Here is an 18,657-nt window from a genome sequence, read left to right as displayed (position 1 = left end):
GGAGGCGGGCTGCACGATGTTGGGGCGTGAGCGGAAGACGGCCTAACGGTGTGCGGGACCGTAGCCCAGCTTCATGGAGACGGTTGCGAATGGTCCCGCCGATACCCCAGGAGCAACAGTGTCCCTAATTTGCTGGGAAGTGGCGGTGCGGTCCCCTACGGCACTGCGTAGGATCCTACGGTCTTGGCGTGCATCCGTGCATCGCTGCGGTCCGGTCCCAGGTCAACGGGCACGTGCACCTTCCGCCGACCACTGGCGGCAACATCGATGTACTGTGGAGACCTCACGCCCCACGTGTTGAGCAATTCGGCGGTACGTCCACCCGGCCTCCCGCATGCCCACTATACGCCCTCGCTCAAAGTCCGTCAACTGCACATACGGTTCACGTCCACGCTGTCGCGGCATGCTACCAGTGTTAAAGACTGCGATGGAGCTCCGTATGCCACGGCAAACTGGCTGACACTGACGGCGGCAGTGCACAAATGCTGCGCAGCTAGCGCCATTCGACGGCCAACACCGCGGTTCCTGGTGTGTCCGCTGTGCCGTGCGTGTGATCATTGCTTGTACAGCCCTCTCGCAGTGTCCGGAGCAAGTATGGTGGGTCTGACACACCGGTGTCAATGTGTTCTGTTTTCCATTTCCAGGTGTGTACATTTGCAACAATTTTGCATAACATTAACAGTACTTTCATCTTATGACCATTACAATTATGATTTACAAATAACAGATAATAATCCCACAATATAAATGCTACTTTATCTTTTATACACCAAACTTTTCACTGTAAGTCAGTACCTGGGCCTTCAGCCCACTAAACAGAAAAATTATGTACATATCTACCAACCCGGAATAATTAAATACCTTGGGTCCGATTACATACCCTGGGTTTGACTACAGCGGGAGCAAGATTATCAAAACGTGCAGTATCAGAAGCTGGTTCCTCTAGTTCCTAAAACAAAGATTTTGTATCAGTGTATCATCCTACACACATTAAGGAAGGTAATTGATTGCTCCTATGTATTACATTTTAACTTGGATTTTTGTTAGTCACTTTTCTTAAGTAATCCACATATTAATTTTTAAATTGTTTGAAAGAAGTCAGTGTCTGCTTCTGCAGTCAAGTCTTTTTTGCAGTGTGCTATTGAGCAACTTGTACTAACGTGTCACTTTCCAGCAGATTGGTCCAATACAAATTAAAATAAATATTTGACAATTAGAAGCGTACAATGACTTCTTTCAAATAATTTATTACATACGTGGAAACATATGTCATGAAAATAATTTTTATATGACACCTGCACTGAAATGTGCAAGTGTGTGTGTGTGTGTGTGTGTGTGTGTGTGTGTGTGTGTGTGTGTGTGTTTTGGGAAACCAAGTATTAGTTACTTTTAGTTAAGAAAAGTTCAGATCTACATGAAACAATGACTTTTTAAAAAAGAGTGGCGTTTTTAATAATCAAGACATGTGAAACAATTGTTTTGTTAAATTATATAACAATTATTTTATGTTATGGTAACTTCATATTTACCCAATTTATTGCTTCAAACATGCTGACATCAAGTGGATCTCCAACAAGATTGCCTTCTAAATGGGTGAGTGAGTGGCATGTAGCCATTGCTGTTACTAAGTGGCATTTGTAAGGAAGCTTTTTAATGTCAAGAACTGGTTCCACTTCAAATTTTGCATCATTCGAAGGTAAAACACCCCACATATCCAAACCATCTTCTGTCAGGGTTCCTGTCTGAAAATACAAGTTATATTATCAAATTTCAACATAACACACATTAAAAACATGCTGAGAAATCTTGACACATTATGTAGTACAGGGACTTCACCACATAATCAAAGCAATTTTCTCTAACAGGAAATAGAAACACACAACTACAGACAAAGAAGATCGATAAAGAACACCCTATTAAACAAATATTCAGAACAATTTTCACAACAAGAATTGTGCAAACACAGTCCACTTCCTGGTAAAGATCACCATTTTAAAGTCAAATTTTCACTTCTGTACTAACCAACACGTTTTCAGATCTGTATTTAGGCTGTTGCCTCCTTTTCATGCCATGTTTTTCCTCCACTGCATGTGATACACATCTGTTTTGATGCTATTTCTAAATACAGTACATTCTCAATCTGTCCACATATGTTTTCACTATGAAAATTACTATGACAACTCAATTCAGTAAATTCCTCATCCGAAACAAGCTGTATCAAAAGTTACCAACCAAACATTAAGGAAGTTTGAGGATAAGTTGCGTAGTTCTCAACCTGACACAGAGATGAAATTTTGTTTGGTAAACTGCAGTAACATTAATTAAATGTCGGCTTTATTTGCATGGTGTGAATTGCATTGCTTTTCAAAGTAGTGATGTTGTATCTGATTTGTTCAAACTGTTAAACTGGAATATTGTAATATCCTACAAATTTTTGTTTTTTACTGTGTAGTACCAACAGAAATTCATCTAAACCAGTTATCCTTTGCATAATATTGTTACATTACATCCTGGATTTTCCATGACGATAATTTCACAGCAAAGGTAGGACTTTCTGAAAAGAATCTAGCTTACCCTGTACATCATTTTACTGTTAAGGGTGAAACATGAGCCCACCATTTCATACTAGCAAGACACAGCAGTCAAAGCACTGGGTGAAAGAAGGTGGCTTTGCACTGAAATAGGCAAAATAGATTTTGATGAAAGGAGTATTATCATGAGACAGGTCACAACTATATATTTAAAAAGATAGTCAAAATTTATTACTAATTTCCATCATTTAAGGCCATTTTCAGGTTTATTAAATGACAGGTTCAGAAAAGTATTTCTTAAAAAATTAGTTTATTGGGTGCCTAAAAAAAATTATGTTTTCACAACCTGTGATTAATCAGATTTGAATATGATCATTAAGTGACTGAAACAAGTAGTTATTTGTGACGATCTGCAACTGAGTATGTTAAAATAAATATAAAAACATAGATTTCATTTGCTAAAAAGGTTAGAGCCAATCTTCTTCTTCTTCTTCTTCTTCTTCTTCTTCTTCTTCTTCTTCTTTGGAATGCTAAATACATTCACGTTAACGAATACTTTGAAAAGGGTGAACTAATGTTATAGTCATCATCTTTTTGTCTGAGGGTCTGTTTCAGTGAATAGATAAAATTAATGAGGGAGGAAATTATATATGTCATGATGATCTTGGATGTTGTCTAATGTTTGTGGCCTGCGTCCAAAGTATCCCACTCAATTCCTCAATGTTTATCCGCCTTGTAGAGACTGCTGCCAGTTACCAACTCCCGGATGATTTGACATTCAACTATTCCCAGGCATGTCATAAATCCTCCTATCTCTTCTCTTACTATCTGCCATATTAGCAGCATGAGATCCCGACGGCCTTTCAAGAATGCCATTAGTACGACATCTGGCAGTCCATTGAAAGTCTTCTACATAGTCTTCTAGGGCACAGCCTCCATATATTAGCACCACTTTTACTCCACTGCCATGATGACATCCTTCAAAAGATGTGTTTTATAGACTTCCTCTGCCATGACCTTCATTAGGTATGAAACTCTGATGGGTTTCCTCATATTTGGGCTCACTGTATGACAACAATAAAAAGAAAAAATTCAAAACACAGTATATGATTGTGTTGTTTCCTGCTTATGTTGGGCTTATTTCCAGTTCATTCCATTATGCTGACTTCTGCTGGTTGTCACAAATGTTTTCTTAATTTCAACCCAAAATTTTTTCTCTCACTGGGTTCTAACCATTGCTGGGACATGCCATCCATGTAAAGGCAGGCACTGTAAAGTTCCTGTCAATGAAGGCAATGGCTTTTGTGTTTCCTTATTGGGGCCACACTGATAATGATATGCCAGATACCTGGAATCTACACCAAACTAAGTGACATAGAATCCGAAACCAAGTATCAGTTCCGACAGTAGGGTCATAAAAAGAACTAACTCTTTACACAGAAAGCACGTTTCTTGAGTACATATGAAAATAGACATGGAACGGAATCACCTACTTCATCGAAAAGTGCTCCTGTTTACACACACGCACGTGGACATGCGCACACAAAATGTTCATATTAGTCTGCAGCTGGATCAATTCCTTAAACACTATGCTATTGATGCATGTTTAAAATCATGAGCAGCTGACTTAGAGGCATTATCTAGAAGCTCATAGTACCCAATTTTGCCCTGAAGATGCTGGTGATGTACTGCTGTATTTGCTACACAAAACAATTATTTACTATCACTCATCCGCTGTCCATGACTCACAGAGATTGGCTAGAAGTGGGACAAGGCATGCACATCTTACCTGAAAGTATCCCTTAAGTGCTCAATAGAACTGTAAATAGGTGACCTGAGTGTCCACAAACACACCTTTTTGTATGTGGAGTATTCCTCAAACTATTTGACAAAACTCAGAACAATGAGATGGAACATTGACTTACAGAAGGTCAGATCACATGTGGCATGCTATATACAAACAAAATGATACCATTTACTAGACAGTACGTTCCTGTATTATTTGATAGTCATGAGACTACATCAGAGATACAAGGGACTCCATCTCATCAAATATAAACATCCCACACACAAAAACTCCTCTACCTACAATGTGAACACTGCCCTTTTACCTATCAGAATGCATTGCCTTTTGTGGGTTTCAACATACTTGTACTCTGAAATGGCTATGTACCAATATACTGGGTGATCAAAAAGTCAGTATAAATTTGAAAACTGAATAAATCACGGAATAATGTAGATAGAGAGGTACAAATTGACACACATGCTTGGAATGACATGGGGTTTTATTAGAACCAAAAAAATACTAAAGTTCAAAAAAGTCTGACAGATGGCACTTCATCTGATCAGAATAGCAATAATTAGCATAACATAGTAAGACAAAACAAAGATGATGTTCTTTACAGGAAATGCTCAATATGTCCCCCATCATTCCTCAACAATAGCTGTAGCTGAGGAATAATGTTGTGAACAGCACTGTAAAGCATGTCCGGAGTTATGGTGAGGCATTGGTGTCAGATGTTGGCTTTCAGCATCCCTAGAGATGTCGGTCAATCACGATACACTTGCGACTTCAGGTAACCCCAAAGCCAATAGTGACACGGACTGAGATCTGGGGACCTGGGAAGCCAAGCATGACGAAAGTAGCAGCTGAGCACACGATCATCACCAAACGACGCGCACAAGAGATCTTTCACGCATCTAGCAATATGGGGTGGAGCGCCATCCTGCATAAACATCGTACGTTCCAGCAGGTGTTTATTAGCCAGGCTGGGGATGATGCGATTCTGTAACATATCGGCGTACCTCTCACCCGTCACTGTAGCAGTTACAAAACCAGAATCACGCTTTTCCTCAAAGAAAAAAGGCCCGATAATGGTAGATGTGGTAAATCCAACACATACCGTGACTTTCTCATCGTGCAGTGGAGTTTCCACGACAGTTCTAGGATTTTCGGTAGCCCAAATTCTGCAGTTGGGGGCGTTGACAGACCCTCTGAGAGTGAAAATGAGCTTCGTCGGTCCACAACACGTTACTCAACCAATCGTCATCTTCCGCCATCTTTAGAAATGCCCACACCACAAATGCCCTCCGATTCACTAAATCGCCAGGTAACAGTTCACGATGCCGATGGATTTTGTACGGATAGCATCGGAGGGTACGCCTAAGTGCCAACCAAACAGTAGTGTATGGAATGCCAGTGCGGCGTGCGACTGCATGAGCGATGACTTCCTCGTGCATAGACGAACCCGCTGCAGTCTCCATTTCTTCCTGAACTGTCTCAGCAGCATTACAGCTTGTGCTCAGTCGGCCACTACGGGGTCTACTGTCTAAACAACCCGTGGCTTCGAACTTCAAAATCATTCTCACCACAGGTGCATTTGTCAACGAACGTCTACCTATTTAAACTCCCCTTCCTATGGCGATACGATCGTAATGCTGAACTAGCACACTCCCCATTCTGAGAATACAGCTTCACTAAAAGTGCCTTTTCAGGCAACGTCAACATGCTGCGACTGCTAGCGCACCCGATTCTCTCTCTCATTACAGTTCCTTTTATACATGATTGTCATGCGCAGTCACTGATGTTTTGCTGTACAGCACCATGTGTCGGACATTTTGTGAACTTTGTTTTTTTTTTGTTCTAATAAAACCCCATGTCATTCCAAGCATGTGTGTCAATTTTTACCTCTCTATCTACATTATTCGGTGGTTTATTAAGTTTTCAAATTTATACTGACTTTTTGATCACCCGGTATACTGTAAATCATTAGCATGAGCAACCTTTTTCCATATGTCAAGCACACAATGACAGTGTTCTTGTTTCCATGCTAAACCTTGTGCTTTGTGACATGCAGTAAGTTGAGATACATGTGGGGAGCTGTGGTTTAGTAAGTACTGGACCTTATCATCAACAGGCTGTTGCTCACAGTAGTAAATTCTGCTGGTAGAGGTGGTGTTCCAGTAATCGACATACTCTTTTTACAGTCCTAAGATGGTGACGTGCAAAAAACGACATGCCTGCCTGAATTTGCAGATACAGAGTCCCATGCATCAGGCACCCACAATCATCATGAGATTGAATGTGCTGCTATCATGTCTTTTCCACCTACTGCTTGGCTGTCAAACCTACTGCCAGTTCCAGACTAACCAGTTCCACCTATTTTTATTCCACTGCAAATGAGTGTATAGTCAAGTACGAATACTGTCTAGTATTAATATATCAGCAAAGTCTTAATTAGACAAATAACCTCAGGTCTGTTGACCAGACACACATTATGGACATTTAGCAATGGTCTATTACCTATGATGGAAACCCAGTTCTAAGCAAAGAAGGGAAAGCAGAAAGGTGGAAGGAGTATATAGAGGGTCTGTACAAGAGGGATGCACTTGAAGACAATATTATGGAAATGGAAGAGGATGTAGATGAAGATGAAATGGGAGATATGAATACTGCGTGAAGAGTTTGACAGAGCACTGAAAGACCTGAGTCGAAACAGGCCCCCCAGAGTAGATAACATTCCATTAGAACTACTGACAGCCTTGGCAGACCCAGTCCTGACAAAACTCTACCATCTGGTGAGCAAGATGTATGAGACAGGCGAAATACCCTCAGACTTCAAGAAAAATATAATAATTCCAATCCCAAAGAAAGCAGGTGTTGACAGATGTGAAAATTACCGAACTATCAGTTTAATAAGCCACAGCTGCAAAATACTAACACGAATTCTTTACAGATGAATGGAAAAACTGATAGAAGCCGACCTCGGGGAAGAGCAGTTTGGATTTCGTAAAAACGTTGGAACACGTTCGGCAATACTGACTTTACGATTTATCTTAGAAGAAAGATTAAGGAAAGGCAATCCTACATTTCTAGTATTTGTAGACTTAGAGAAAGCTTTTGACAATGTTGATTGGAATATTCTCTCTCAAATTCTGCAGGTGGCAGGGGCAAAATACAGGGAGCGAAAGGCTATTTACAATTTGTACAGAAACCAGATGGCAGTTATAAGAGTCGAGGGGTATGAAAGGGAAGCAGTGGTTGGGAAGGGAGTGAGACAGGGTTGTAGCCTATCCCCGATGTTATTCAATCTGTATATTGAGCAAGCAGTAAAGGAAACAACAGAAAATTTCGGAGTAGGTATTAAAATCCATGGAGAAGAAATAAAAACTTTGAGGTTTGCCGATGACATTGTAATTCTGTCAGAGACAGCAAAGGACTTGGAAGAGCAGTTGACGGAATTGACAGTGTCTTGAAAGGAGGGTATAAGACGAACATCAACAAAAGCAAAACGAGGATAATGGAATGTAGTCGAATTAAGTCGGGTGATGCTGAGGGAATTAGATTAGGAAATGAGACACTTAAAGTAGTAAAGGAGTTTTTCTATTTGGGGAGCAAAGTAACTGATGATGGTCGAAGTAGAGAGGATATAAAATGTAGACTGGCAAAGGCAAGGACAGTGTTTCTGAAGAAGAAAAATTTGTTAACATCAAGTATAGGTTTAAATGTCAGGAAGTCATTTCTGAAAGTATTTGTATGGAGTGTAGCCATGTATGGAAGTGAAACGTGGACGATAAATAGTTTAGACAAGAAGAGAATAGAAGATTTCGAAATGTGGTGCTACAGAAGAATACTGAAGATTAGATGGGTAGATCACATAACAAATGAGGAGGTACTGAATAGAATTGGGGAGAAGAGGAGCTTGTGGCACAACTTGACTAGAAGAAGGGATCGGTTGGTAGGACATGTTCTGAGGCATCAAGGGATCACCAATTTAGTATTGGAGGGCAGCGTGGAGGGTAAAAATGGTAGAGGGAGACCAAGAGATGAATACACTAAGCAGATTCAGAAGGATGTAGGCTGCAGTAGGTACTGGGAGATGAAGAAGCTTGCACAGGATAGAGTAGCATGGAGAGCTGCATCAAACCAGTCTCAGGACTGAAGACAACAACAACTATTACCTATAAAAATAATTACTGATTGAGAGGCAATTATGCTGTAACTAACGGCATGTAAAAAATAGATATCATCCTGTGTACTACAATCTGTGACCCACTTATCAAATGTTAATCTTTGATAGGTTGTCAAATAACAACAGGTCATCTATCATAATGAATTCCTTTAGCAGTGAATAAATAAACAGTTTAGAAAAATGGAAAGTACAAGATCTAATAACAACAACATGGAAAGGGTAGATTGCTATATTGCTATGCACCACATAGAGGATGTGTTGAGCTGATACAGTTAAAAAGACTGCTAAACATTTAAGCTTTTGGACAAAAAATCCTCCTTCCAAAACAGAAAAAAACGTCAACACAACATAAAACAAACAAACACACACACACACACACACACACACACACACAAACACACAAACAAACGTGCGCGCGCGGCTACTGTCTCCTTCGGCGGCTAGGGACCCAGTAGCCGGAGACAGAACCGTGTGTGTGTGTGTGTGTGTGTGTGTGTGTGTGTGTGTGTGTGTGTGTGTGTTTTCTATTGCAGAAGGACTTTACTGTGCGAAAGTTTGTGTGTCTAGCAGTCTTCTAATTGTGCCTGTTTGCAACTCAGTGTACCCTCTAAGTAGTGAGTGGTAATTAGCCTTTTCATACGATTGCAGTTTAGAAAAGAGACACTTACTAAATTATGATAGCTGTTTTTATTGATGGTGATAACACCTATTGCAAGATGAATGGAAGTTTCGGTTTAATGTCCTGTTGAAGTTGGAAATTTGCCTTGTCATTTTGCAAATGAGCTATGACAGCATTTAACTTACACAATTTGGGGAAACCATGGATAAAACATATCTGGATGATTGGACAGGTATTTGAGTCCTGTCATCCCCATTGTGTGTACATTGCCCTATGCAATACATCACCTTGTTCTCTACTTTCATTAAACTGTCAAAGTTATACTGCTAATGAGAATCAAATAGTTTCATCACATTCATGCAACCAATAGTCACTGTTCACAATTTTTACATTCAACTGTGATCTGTGCCAATTTTAACCTCAGTTTTTCTGGAAATAATGGTTATCTGGGGATTTTTGCAATTAGCTTTATAGCAATGTAAAATTCAAAAACAAACTGAAAAAGTTTCTACTTGATAACTCCTCCTATCCCATACAAGAATTTGTATAACTACAATGTGTAACAAGTGGTGAGTAGGAATTACTGACTTCTGTATGTTAAAAAAATTCTTATAAATGTTCAACATGTACCCATACTTATAAATTAATTTGTGATGTTAATGTAAAATAACTTGTTCCACATCATTACGATTTATCATGCAAAATGATCCACAGGACATGAAACTAACCAACTGATAAAGGTTTTTTTCAGTAAGTGGTGCTCCATAGCTTGGAAGATTTCACTGAAATTCGTACTGAACCACCAACAGCTGCTACAATAAATAACTTTATTTGTGCAATGAGTTTCAACTGTGACACATCACCATCATTTTAAAATTCTGTATGAACTTAGTATTTATGTATGGTTGCAGCCACAATGTCTACAAATTTACAACCTGATGCAACACACATGAAAAATTTAACCTTGACTGGGAATTATAGAGCTGCTCTAGTGTGATGACTCAGTCATGACATAGCAGAAAAATTTCTGATGATTTATGTACAATATTCTAAGAATAATGATGGTGATGTTATACATCTGTATCCAGTGACAAGATTACAAAGGTATTTTTTGGATGTTAAGTTTCTAGCCGAACACAAATATCAAGAAGATAAACCTTTTTCGCATGTGAGAATGATCAGTTGCAATTGACAGTGGTTGCAAAAATAAAGTGATTCATCATAGGAGCTGTTGTTGGTGTAACATGTGTGATGAATAAATCAATAGAAGACTCATATGCAAAAAACTAAAGGCAGCTGATTGTACATACTTTCAATGAAATAATTTCACAATGGAAGATTATGATATGGTAAATTAGAGCTCCAACTACATTACAGTGTTTAGCATTTATAAAATTATATAAACTGAGGCAAAAAATAGTATTACATCATACAAAATAAAATAAAAGAAGAAAATTTTTTATAGAGGTGTTGGAGTCTCTTTAATTTCTATTGTATTATAAATAACTATCTTTATATGATGATTTTACATGCTTATTTATTTCAGCTTTTAGACTTTCAAGCCTACAGTTTTCTTGTTAGGTGTCTCAATAATAAAATAAAATAAGCATTTAATTTGTCTGAAGAATTCTTTCTTGATCTTTTGTATTTCGTTTCTCCACTTTTCTGGCACATTCTTTAATTTCGTTGCCAAAATATTATCAGCAATAAAACTGAACACACTTGAATATTCAAGATACACAAGCTACAGGAAGGAATAATACAGCCCCTAATATCATACAGTAAAACTACAACTCCAATGACAAAATTATGTAGGTTATTCCAGGGTATTTTCTAAGTATTTTGGTGTAAGGGACTTAGGCTGTCTGGTGGTCCATTACAGAGTAATATGTAACTATGATTTATTCAATTTGTTACCAGAATTATTTTTGTTTTTGCGAAAATATTTTCACACCACTGAAAAAGCAAATACCAACACAGATATACCTCCGCCACGCACCGTATGGTGGATTTCGGAGTATGTATATAGATGTAGATAACAAAAAGATCTGGTTATTCGTAAGCGCCAATGTAACCACACAAAAATGCTGTGTTGTTGTTGTCATAGGTGTGGGAACAGCTCAGTACTGCATGGTCATGCCACTTTTCCATTCCATTCAGTGAACCAATACACGAGACACACATTGGCTGATTCTTCATCAGTAAACCTATCCATACTGCCACTTATCACTGTTAATGTACAACTAACGTTGTCAGGAAAACAAACGTGAGACAGGACTGAGCAGTACTGAATGCAGGCTTGAGCAACAAGTGTAAAATAGGCATCACTGTTGTCAACAGCTAGTACTGTGAATGAATGGAACAAGTTTGTTTCCAAACAAGACACACAGTGCATAATGTCAACATCTGCACAGTCATGCAGATATTTTCAAAGCAATACTGGTATACAGGGTAAGAAATGAAACAAAATGTAATTAAACTGTAATGAGCCACCAGAGACCATGGGTCCCTTATATCAAAATACTTGGAAAAAATCCGTGAAGAATCTCTAAAATTTTGTGGTGGAGTTCTGGTTCATCATGTACATTGAAAAAAATTAACTGGTATGAAACTTTACACAGTGTATTCAGCACTATCTATTGATTCTTTACAATGCAGCAGCACTACTGATACTGCACAACCACAGATATCCATGCGGCCCCTGGATATCACTCACCAGGAGGCAGCATGCCACCATGTGGGAAAAAGGCAAAGATTTCATAGAGCATGATCAACCATTGTGTACCACAGATAAAAGACATGCAGCACAGCATACCAGCCACTTGTGTTGCTATGCTTGCTCACTGCCTGCCTCTGAGATAGCTTTAACAATGACAAAGACTGCTACACTACTCCAGCTTTACTCACAAACTCTACTTGGATTAATGGCGATTGTGCTACTGACAAATCTAGGCTAAAAACAGGTTTTCAATGAGAACAGATTCTCATTACTCTGCTGAGTGACAATCAGCAGTAGCCGCCCGAGACAGACACAAAAACAGGGAAGTAACCGATATTGTGTCATTTACGAGTTCCTAACAACGAGAGAATTTTATTGTATCATCTGTGTGCTTTAATAGTGTAGTTTCTTGAGTTTCTGCATGTAAATTTAATATCCAATAACCACAGTTGTCGCGTTTTCATCTGCGTCGGAAAGTAAACGAATTTTGTGACATATTACAAGTTCCTAATCAGGGGCAAATTATTTAGTTTCACCTGAGTGCTTCGGTAGTTAGGTTTTAGAATATCTGCGTATTACTAGACACAGTTTGTGCATTTCCATCAGGGTCTAGAGTTGTGCATCACGTGTTGATAGTCCATTTATCTGCATAGTTTAGTTTTCCATGGTCTTTAGTACGGACAGGGGCTGCGATTGTTGTGTGCAGATGCGAGCCGAGTTGGTGACACTTCACTCTCAGCTTCAGGCTGTGAGGGCTTCAGTTACACAGCTTGAGGCTGCAGTGGATGGGCACCACTGTTGTGGGCCGGCTGTGGGGATCCAATGGACGTCCAGCACGTCAGAGTCCTCCGATCGGTCCTCACTGGTGGCCAACCCAGTTACTGCTCGCACTGAGGTTAACCCTTCACCTGTGGTAGAGTGGGAGGTCACCCTGGGGCGAAGCAGACGGTGAAAAACTTCCCAGGCAGCCTCAAGTAAGACCTCCCCGGTTTGTCTGACAAACAGGTTCCAGGTGCCGCCTGTGACTGACACTGTCGGTGAGCTAGATGCTGTCGCCTGTCCTGTTTCAGAGGAAGCCACTCCGCCTGCAAGATCCGTGCAATCGCAGAGGGTGTGATTATTGGTAGTTGGGAGCTCCTTAGGGACTTGGCTGACAAGAAGGGTAAGAAAACCAATGTGCACTCTGTGTGCATACCAGGTGGAGTAATTCCAGATGTGGAAAGGGTCCTCCCGGATGCCATGGACAGCACAGGGTGCAGCCAACTGCAGGTGGTTGCCCACGTCAGTACCAATGATGTGTGTCACTTTGGATCAGAAGAGATTTCTCTGGTTTCGAGTGGCTAACAGAAGTGGTAAAGGCCGCCAGTCTTGCTTGCAAGATGAAAGCAGAGCTGACCATTTGCAGCATAGTCAACAGGACCGATTGCGGACCTCTGGTACAGAGCTGAGTGGAGGGTCTGAATCAGAGGCTCAGATGATTCTCTGACCATGTAGGCTGCAGATTCGTCGACTTGCGCCAAAGGGTGGTTGGGTTTCAGGTTCTGCTGAATAGGTCAGGTGTCCGCTATATGCAGGAGGTGGTTACACGGGTAGCAGAGGCTGTGTGGCATGGACTGGGCAGTTTTTTAGGTTAGAGGGTCTCGGGAAAACACAAGAAGGGCTTCAGTCACAAAGGGTGCAGGCTAAACACAAGAAGAACGTAGATACAGGAACCATTGGTATAAGAGTTGTAAATTGTCGTAGCTGTATTGGGAAAGTGCCAGAGCTCCAAGCACTAATAGAAAGCAATGATGCTCAAATCGTTATAGGCTAAAGCTGGATATAAGTTCGGCTGAAATTTTTGCGAAGAACCTAACAGTGTTCTGAAAGGATAGGCTAAACACGGTTGGCGGTGGCGTGTTTGTTGGTGTCAGAAGTAGTTTACCTTGTTGCCAAATTGAAGTAGAAACTTCCTGTGAGTTAGTATGGGCAGAGGTCATTGTTGGCAACCAGAATAAAATAATAATTGGATCCTTCTACCGAACTCCCAATTCAAATGATACAGTTGCTGAAAGGTTCAAAGAAAACTTGAGTTTGATTTCAAACACCTACCCGACTCATACGATAATAGTTGGTGGTGCCTTTAATTTACCCTCAATATGTTGGCAAAAATACATGTTTAATTCTGGAGGTACGCATAAAATATCATCCAAAATTGTGCTAAACGCATTCTCTGGAAATTATTTTAAGAAGTTAGTTCATGAGCCCATGCGAATAGTAAACGGTTGTGAAAACACACTTGACCTCTTAGCAACAAATAATCCTGAGTTAATAACGCGCATCAAAACCGATTCAGGGATAGTGAACATAGGGCTGTCGTAGCAAGATTGAATACTGTAATCCCCAAATCCTCAAAAAATAAGGGAAAAATATACCTATTCAAAAAAGCATATAAAAATTCACTTGATGCCTTCCTGAGAGAGAATCTCCACTCATTCCAAATTAATAATGTAAGTGTAGACCAAATGTGGCTTCAATTCAAAGAAATAGTATCGGCAGCAATTGAGAGATTTATACCAAATAAATTAACAAACGACGGAGCTGATCCTCCTTGGTACACGAAACGGGTTAGAACACTATTTCAGAAACAATGAAACAAACATGCCAAATTTAAACAGACGCAAAATCCCCAAGATTGGCGATCTTTTACAGAAGCTCGAAATTTAGCGTGGACTTCAATGCGAGATGGCTATAACAGTTTCCACAATGAAACTTGGTCTCGAAACCTGGCAGAAAATCCAAAGAGATTCTGGTTGTATGTGAAGCATGTTAGCAGCAAGAAACAATCAATGCCTTGTCTGCATGATAGAAATGGAGATATTATCGAAGACAGTGCTGCCAGAGCAGAGTTACAAAACACAGCCTTCTGAAATGCCTTCACAAGAGAAGATGAAGTAAATATTCCAGAATTCGAATCGAGGACAGCTGCCAACATGAGTAACGTAGAAGTAACTATCCTCGGAGTAGTGAAGCAACTTAAATCACTTAATAAAAGCAAGTCTTCTGGCCCAGACTGTATATCAATTACGTTCCTTTCGGAGTATGCTGATGCAGTAGCCTCATACTTAACAATAATATACAACTGTTCGCTCGACGAAAGATCCGTACCCAAAGACTGGAAAGTTGAACAGTTCACACCAATAATCAAGAAAGGTGGTAGGAGTAATCCACTAAATTACAGGCCCATATCATTAACGTGGATATGCAGCGGGATTGTAGAACATATATTGTGTTTGAACATTATGAATTACCTAGAAGAAAATGGTCTATTGACACACAGTCAACATGAGTTTAGAAAGCATCGTTCCTGTGAAACACAACTAGCTCTTTATTCACATGAAGTGTTGAGTGCTTTTGACATGGGATTTCAGATTGATTCCGTATTTCTGGATTTCCGGAAGGCTTTTGACACTGTACCACACAAGCAGTTCATAGTGAAATTGCGTGCTTATGGAATATCGTCTCAGTTATGTGACTGGATTTGTGATTTCCTGTCAGAGAGGTCACAGTTTGTAGTAATTGATGGAAAGTCACTGAGTAAAACAGAAGTGATTTCTGGCGTTCCCCAAGGTAGTGTTATAGGCCCTTTGCTGTTCCTTATATATATATATATATATGATTTTGGAGACAATCTGAGCAGCCGTCTTTGGTTGTTTGCAGATGACACTGTCGTTTATCGACTAATTTAAAAAAAAATCAGCAAGATAAAAACAAACTGCAAAACAATTTAGAAAAGATATCTGAATGGCGCAAAAAGTAGCAATTGACCCTAAATACCGAAAAGTGTGAGGTCATCCACATGAGTGCTAAAACGAATTCGTTAAAGTTCGGTTACATGATAAATCAGTCTGATCTAAAAGCCGTAAATTCAACTAAATACCTAGGTATTACAATTACGAACAACTTAAATTGGAAGGAACACACAGAAAATGTTGTGGGGAAGGCTAAGCAAAGACTGCATTTTATTGGCAGGACACTTAGAAAATGTAACAGACCTACTAAGGAGACTGCCTACACTACGCTTGTCCATCCTCTTTTAGACTACTGCTGCACTGTGTGGGATCCGTACCAGGTAAGACTGATGGACTACATCGAACAAGTTCAAAGAAAAGCAGTATGTTTTGTATTATCACAAAATATGGGAGAGAATGTCACAGAAACAATACAGGATTTGGGCTGGAAATCATCAAAAGAAAGGCGTTTTACATTGCGACAGAATCTTCTCACAAAATTCCAATCACCAACCTTCTCCTCCGAATGCGAAAAATATTTTGTTGACACCAACCTACATAGGGAGGAATGACCACCATGATAAAATAAGGGAAATCAGAGCTCGCACAGAAAGATACAGGTCTTCATTCTTTCCGTGCGCTATATGAGATTGGAATAATAGAGAATTGTGAAGGTGGTTTGATGAACGCTCTGCCAGGCACTTGAATGTGGTTTGCACAGTATCCATGTAGATGTGGATGTAGATGTAGATGTAGTGATCAGTCGTATAAATTATTTGTATTTTGCACTTTTGCAGTAACATAGGGCTGTAGGCCAACTTCAAAGTAATGATATTGCTAATTCTTAAAGTTCATTATGCAATATATCCTTCACACAACACACACACACTTTGCAAAATATGTTGAATGTTTTTGGTACTCTTCTTAGGTTATGTAACTTTACTACTCCATGAGTTATGAGGTAAATAATCCAAATATGAAACAATGAACCAATTATCAGAGTAATAACAAAAATATCACTCAAAATACTAACAGTCTGTATAAATATCACAATAAGAAATTCCTATGGAAAAACAGACAGAATTTATCAGCTATTGTGTAATCATTGTTTAGCATTCTAGAATGAGATGGTTATATCAAGTTATTCATGAACAATGACTGGCCACAAGCAAACATTTACACACACACACACACACACACACACACACACACACACACACACAATAGCATTACATTTCAATAAAAGTAACTCAAAACAAACTGTTTACCTTGTCAAAACATATAACTTTCATCTTTCCACATATATTAATTCTGGGAGGTGAAATACAAAACACACCCAGCTTCTTCAAACGATTTTGTGAATAAACCGTGCCTGATGTCATGGCAGCTGGTAGCGAAGGTGGAACTACTATCGTGATGACATCCAATGTCCGCAATATCAGCTCTTTCAAGGTCGCCTGTAAAACATAAAAATATTGAAAAGCCTTATTTGTGAAAGATCATGTTTAGAATCATCACTTTACAGACAGTTTCAAATCCAACAGTATGATAAAAACTATTTGTTAGTTGACACTTTGTGCCTGTACAGAAATTGACATACTGTCCTTACTGGAGGAAATTTGCAATCCATGGTTGTACAACAAATTTTGTTATGCAATTAGATTGCATTTATACTGAGAACAGTTCTGCTTTCATCAAATGATGTTAACATCTAGGTATATCAACTAAAAGAGTAATCTGTCAGTTTCTACACACAAATTTGTTCCAGAGAACAATACTACTCACAGAATAATATTTTATGTGGCATACTATGTGTATTTTTATCCCCGTTTTATGATGTAGCATGTAAATATGGATAAAGAAACTGACTGGTTACTCTTGTAGCCTACATACTCATATCTTAAGATGATTTAGCCATGTGAAGGCGGTTTGATGAAACAAACCGGTAACAATTTTACAAATATATTCAGTCTAAATTGACAATAAAATCTGTTCTTTCTTTGTGCCTTGAAGCACAGTTTTAGTTTAATTTTTATACAAACTATACCTCACCTGATGATTACACTAGTCAACTGCCATTCTGCATCTGGGATGTGATACATTGAGTAGTATGTATTTTGGTGTGTAGAATCTGAATATACCTGTCGAAATGTACTATCTTTGAGTGTTTAAAGGTTTTTTTCATTTTTGTATTCAGTATTTCGCTTTTTGCTGTTCTTCTGTTTTGATGTTTGTTTGTTTTTGATTTGCAGAGGAGAGCTAGAAGATCTACAACTCGTCAGTAAATGGTTGGTGTGGTAATCCAGTGGTGTGGAAGATATTGCAAACTTTGTGTTTAAAACTTACACTAAGAAAAATGGCAACTAGTAAATCTCATTGCTGTCTAAACCACCCCAACAATTTTCATTATGTGTGTGGGAAATTCACTCCAAATGCCCAAAGAAAAGCAATCACTGATTTGGTTAAGAAGGCATATAAATTGCATTTTGATTGTCCTGTTGGTGATCAAGATAAAAATTTTGCAACTACATCTACATCTACATTTATACTCCGCAAGCCACCCAACGGTGTGTGGCGGAGGGCACTTTACGTGCCACTGTCATTACCTCCCTTTCCTGTTCCAGTCGCGTATGGTTCGCGGGAAGAACGACTGTCTGAAAGCCTCCGTGCACGCTCTAATCTCTCTAATTTTACATTCGTGATCTCCTCGGGAGGTATAAGTAGGGGGAAGCAATATATTCGATACCTCATCCAGAAGCGCACCCTCTCGAAACCTGGCGAGCAAGCTACACCGCGATGCAGAGCGCCTCTCTTGCAGAGTCTGCCACTTGAGTTTATTAAACATCTCCGTAACGCTATCACGGTTACCAAATAACCCTGTGACGAAACGCGCCGCTCTTCTTTGGATCTTCTCTATCTCCTCCGTCAAACTGATCTGGTACGGATCCCACACTGATGAGCAATACTCAAGTATAGGTCGAACGAGTGTTTTGTAAGCCACCTCCTTTGTTGATGGACTACATTTTCTAAGGACTCTCCCAATGAA

General features: G+C 39.5%; 1 protein-coding gene across 1 annotated transcript in view; it reads right to left on the bottom strand.

Moving 5' to 3' along the window:
* LOC124556611 (polyamine-transporting ATPase 13A3-like) overlaps positions 1-18,657 on the bottom strand; it is a 281,733-nt gene that overhangs the window by 96,658 nt on the left and 166,418 nt on the right. Inside the window, exons 8-10 of the mRNA XM_047130578.1 lie at positions 16,880-17,068; positions 1,530-1,742; positions 881-949 (exon numbers count right to left, since the gene is read on the bottom strand). Of these exons, the coding sequence (XP_046986534.1) occupies positions 881-949; positions 1,530-1,742; positions 16,880-17,068 (471 nt within the window). The remainder of the gene's footprint in view (positions 1-880; positions 950-1,529; positions 1,743-16,879; positions 17,069-18,657) is intronic.

This window comes from Schistocerca americana, chromosome X (genome assembly GCF_021461395.2).
Source record: "Schistocerca americana isolate TAMUIC-IGC-003095 chromosome X, iqSchAmer2.1, whole genome shotgun sequence".
Taxonomy (NCBI): domain Eukaryota; kingdom Metazoa; phylum Arthropoda; class Insecta; order Orthoptera; family Acrididae; genus Schistocerca; species Schistocerca americana.
The sequence above is the reverse complement of the archived record's forward strand: the minus strand, read 5'-3'. Positions and strand labels throughout refer to the sequence as shown.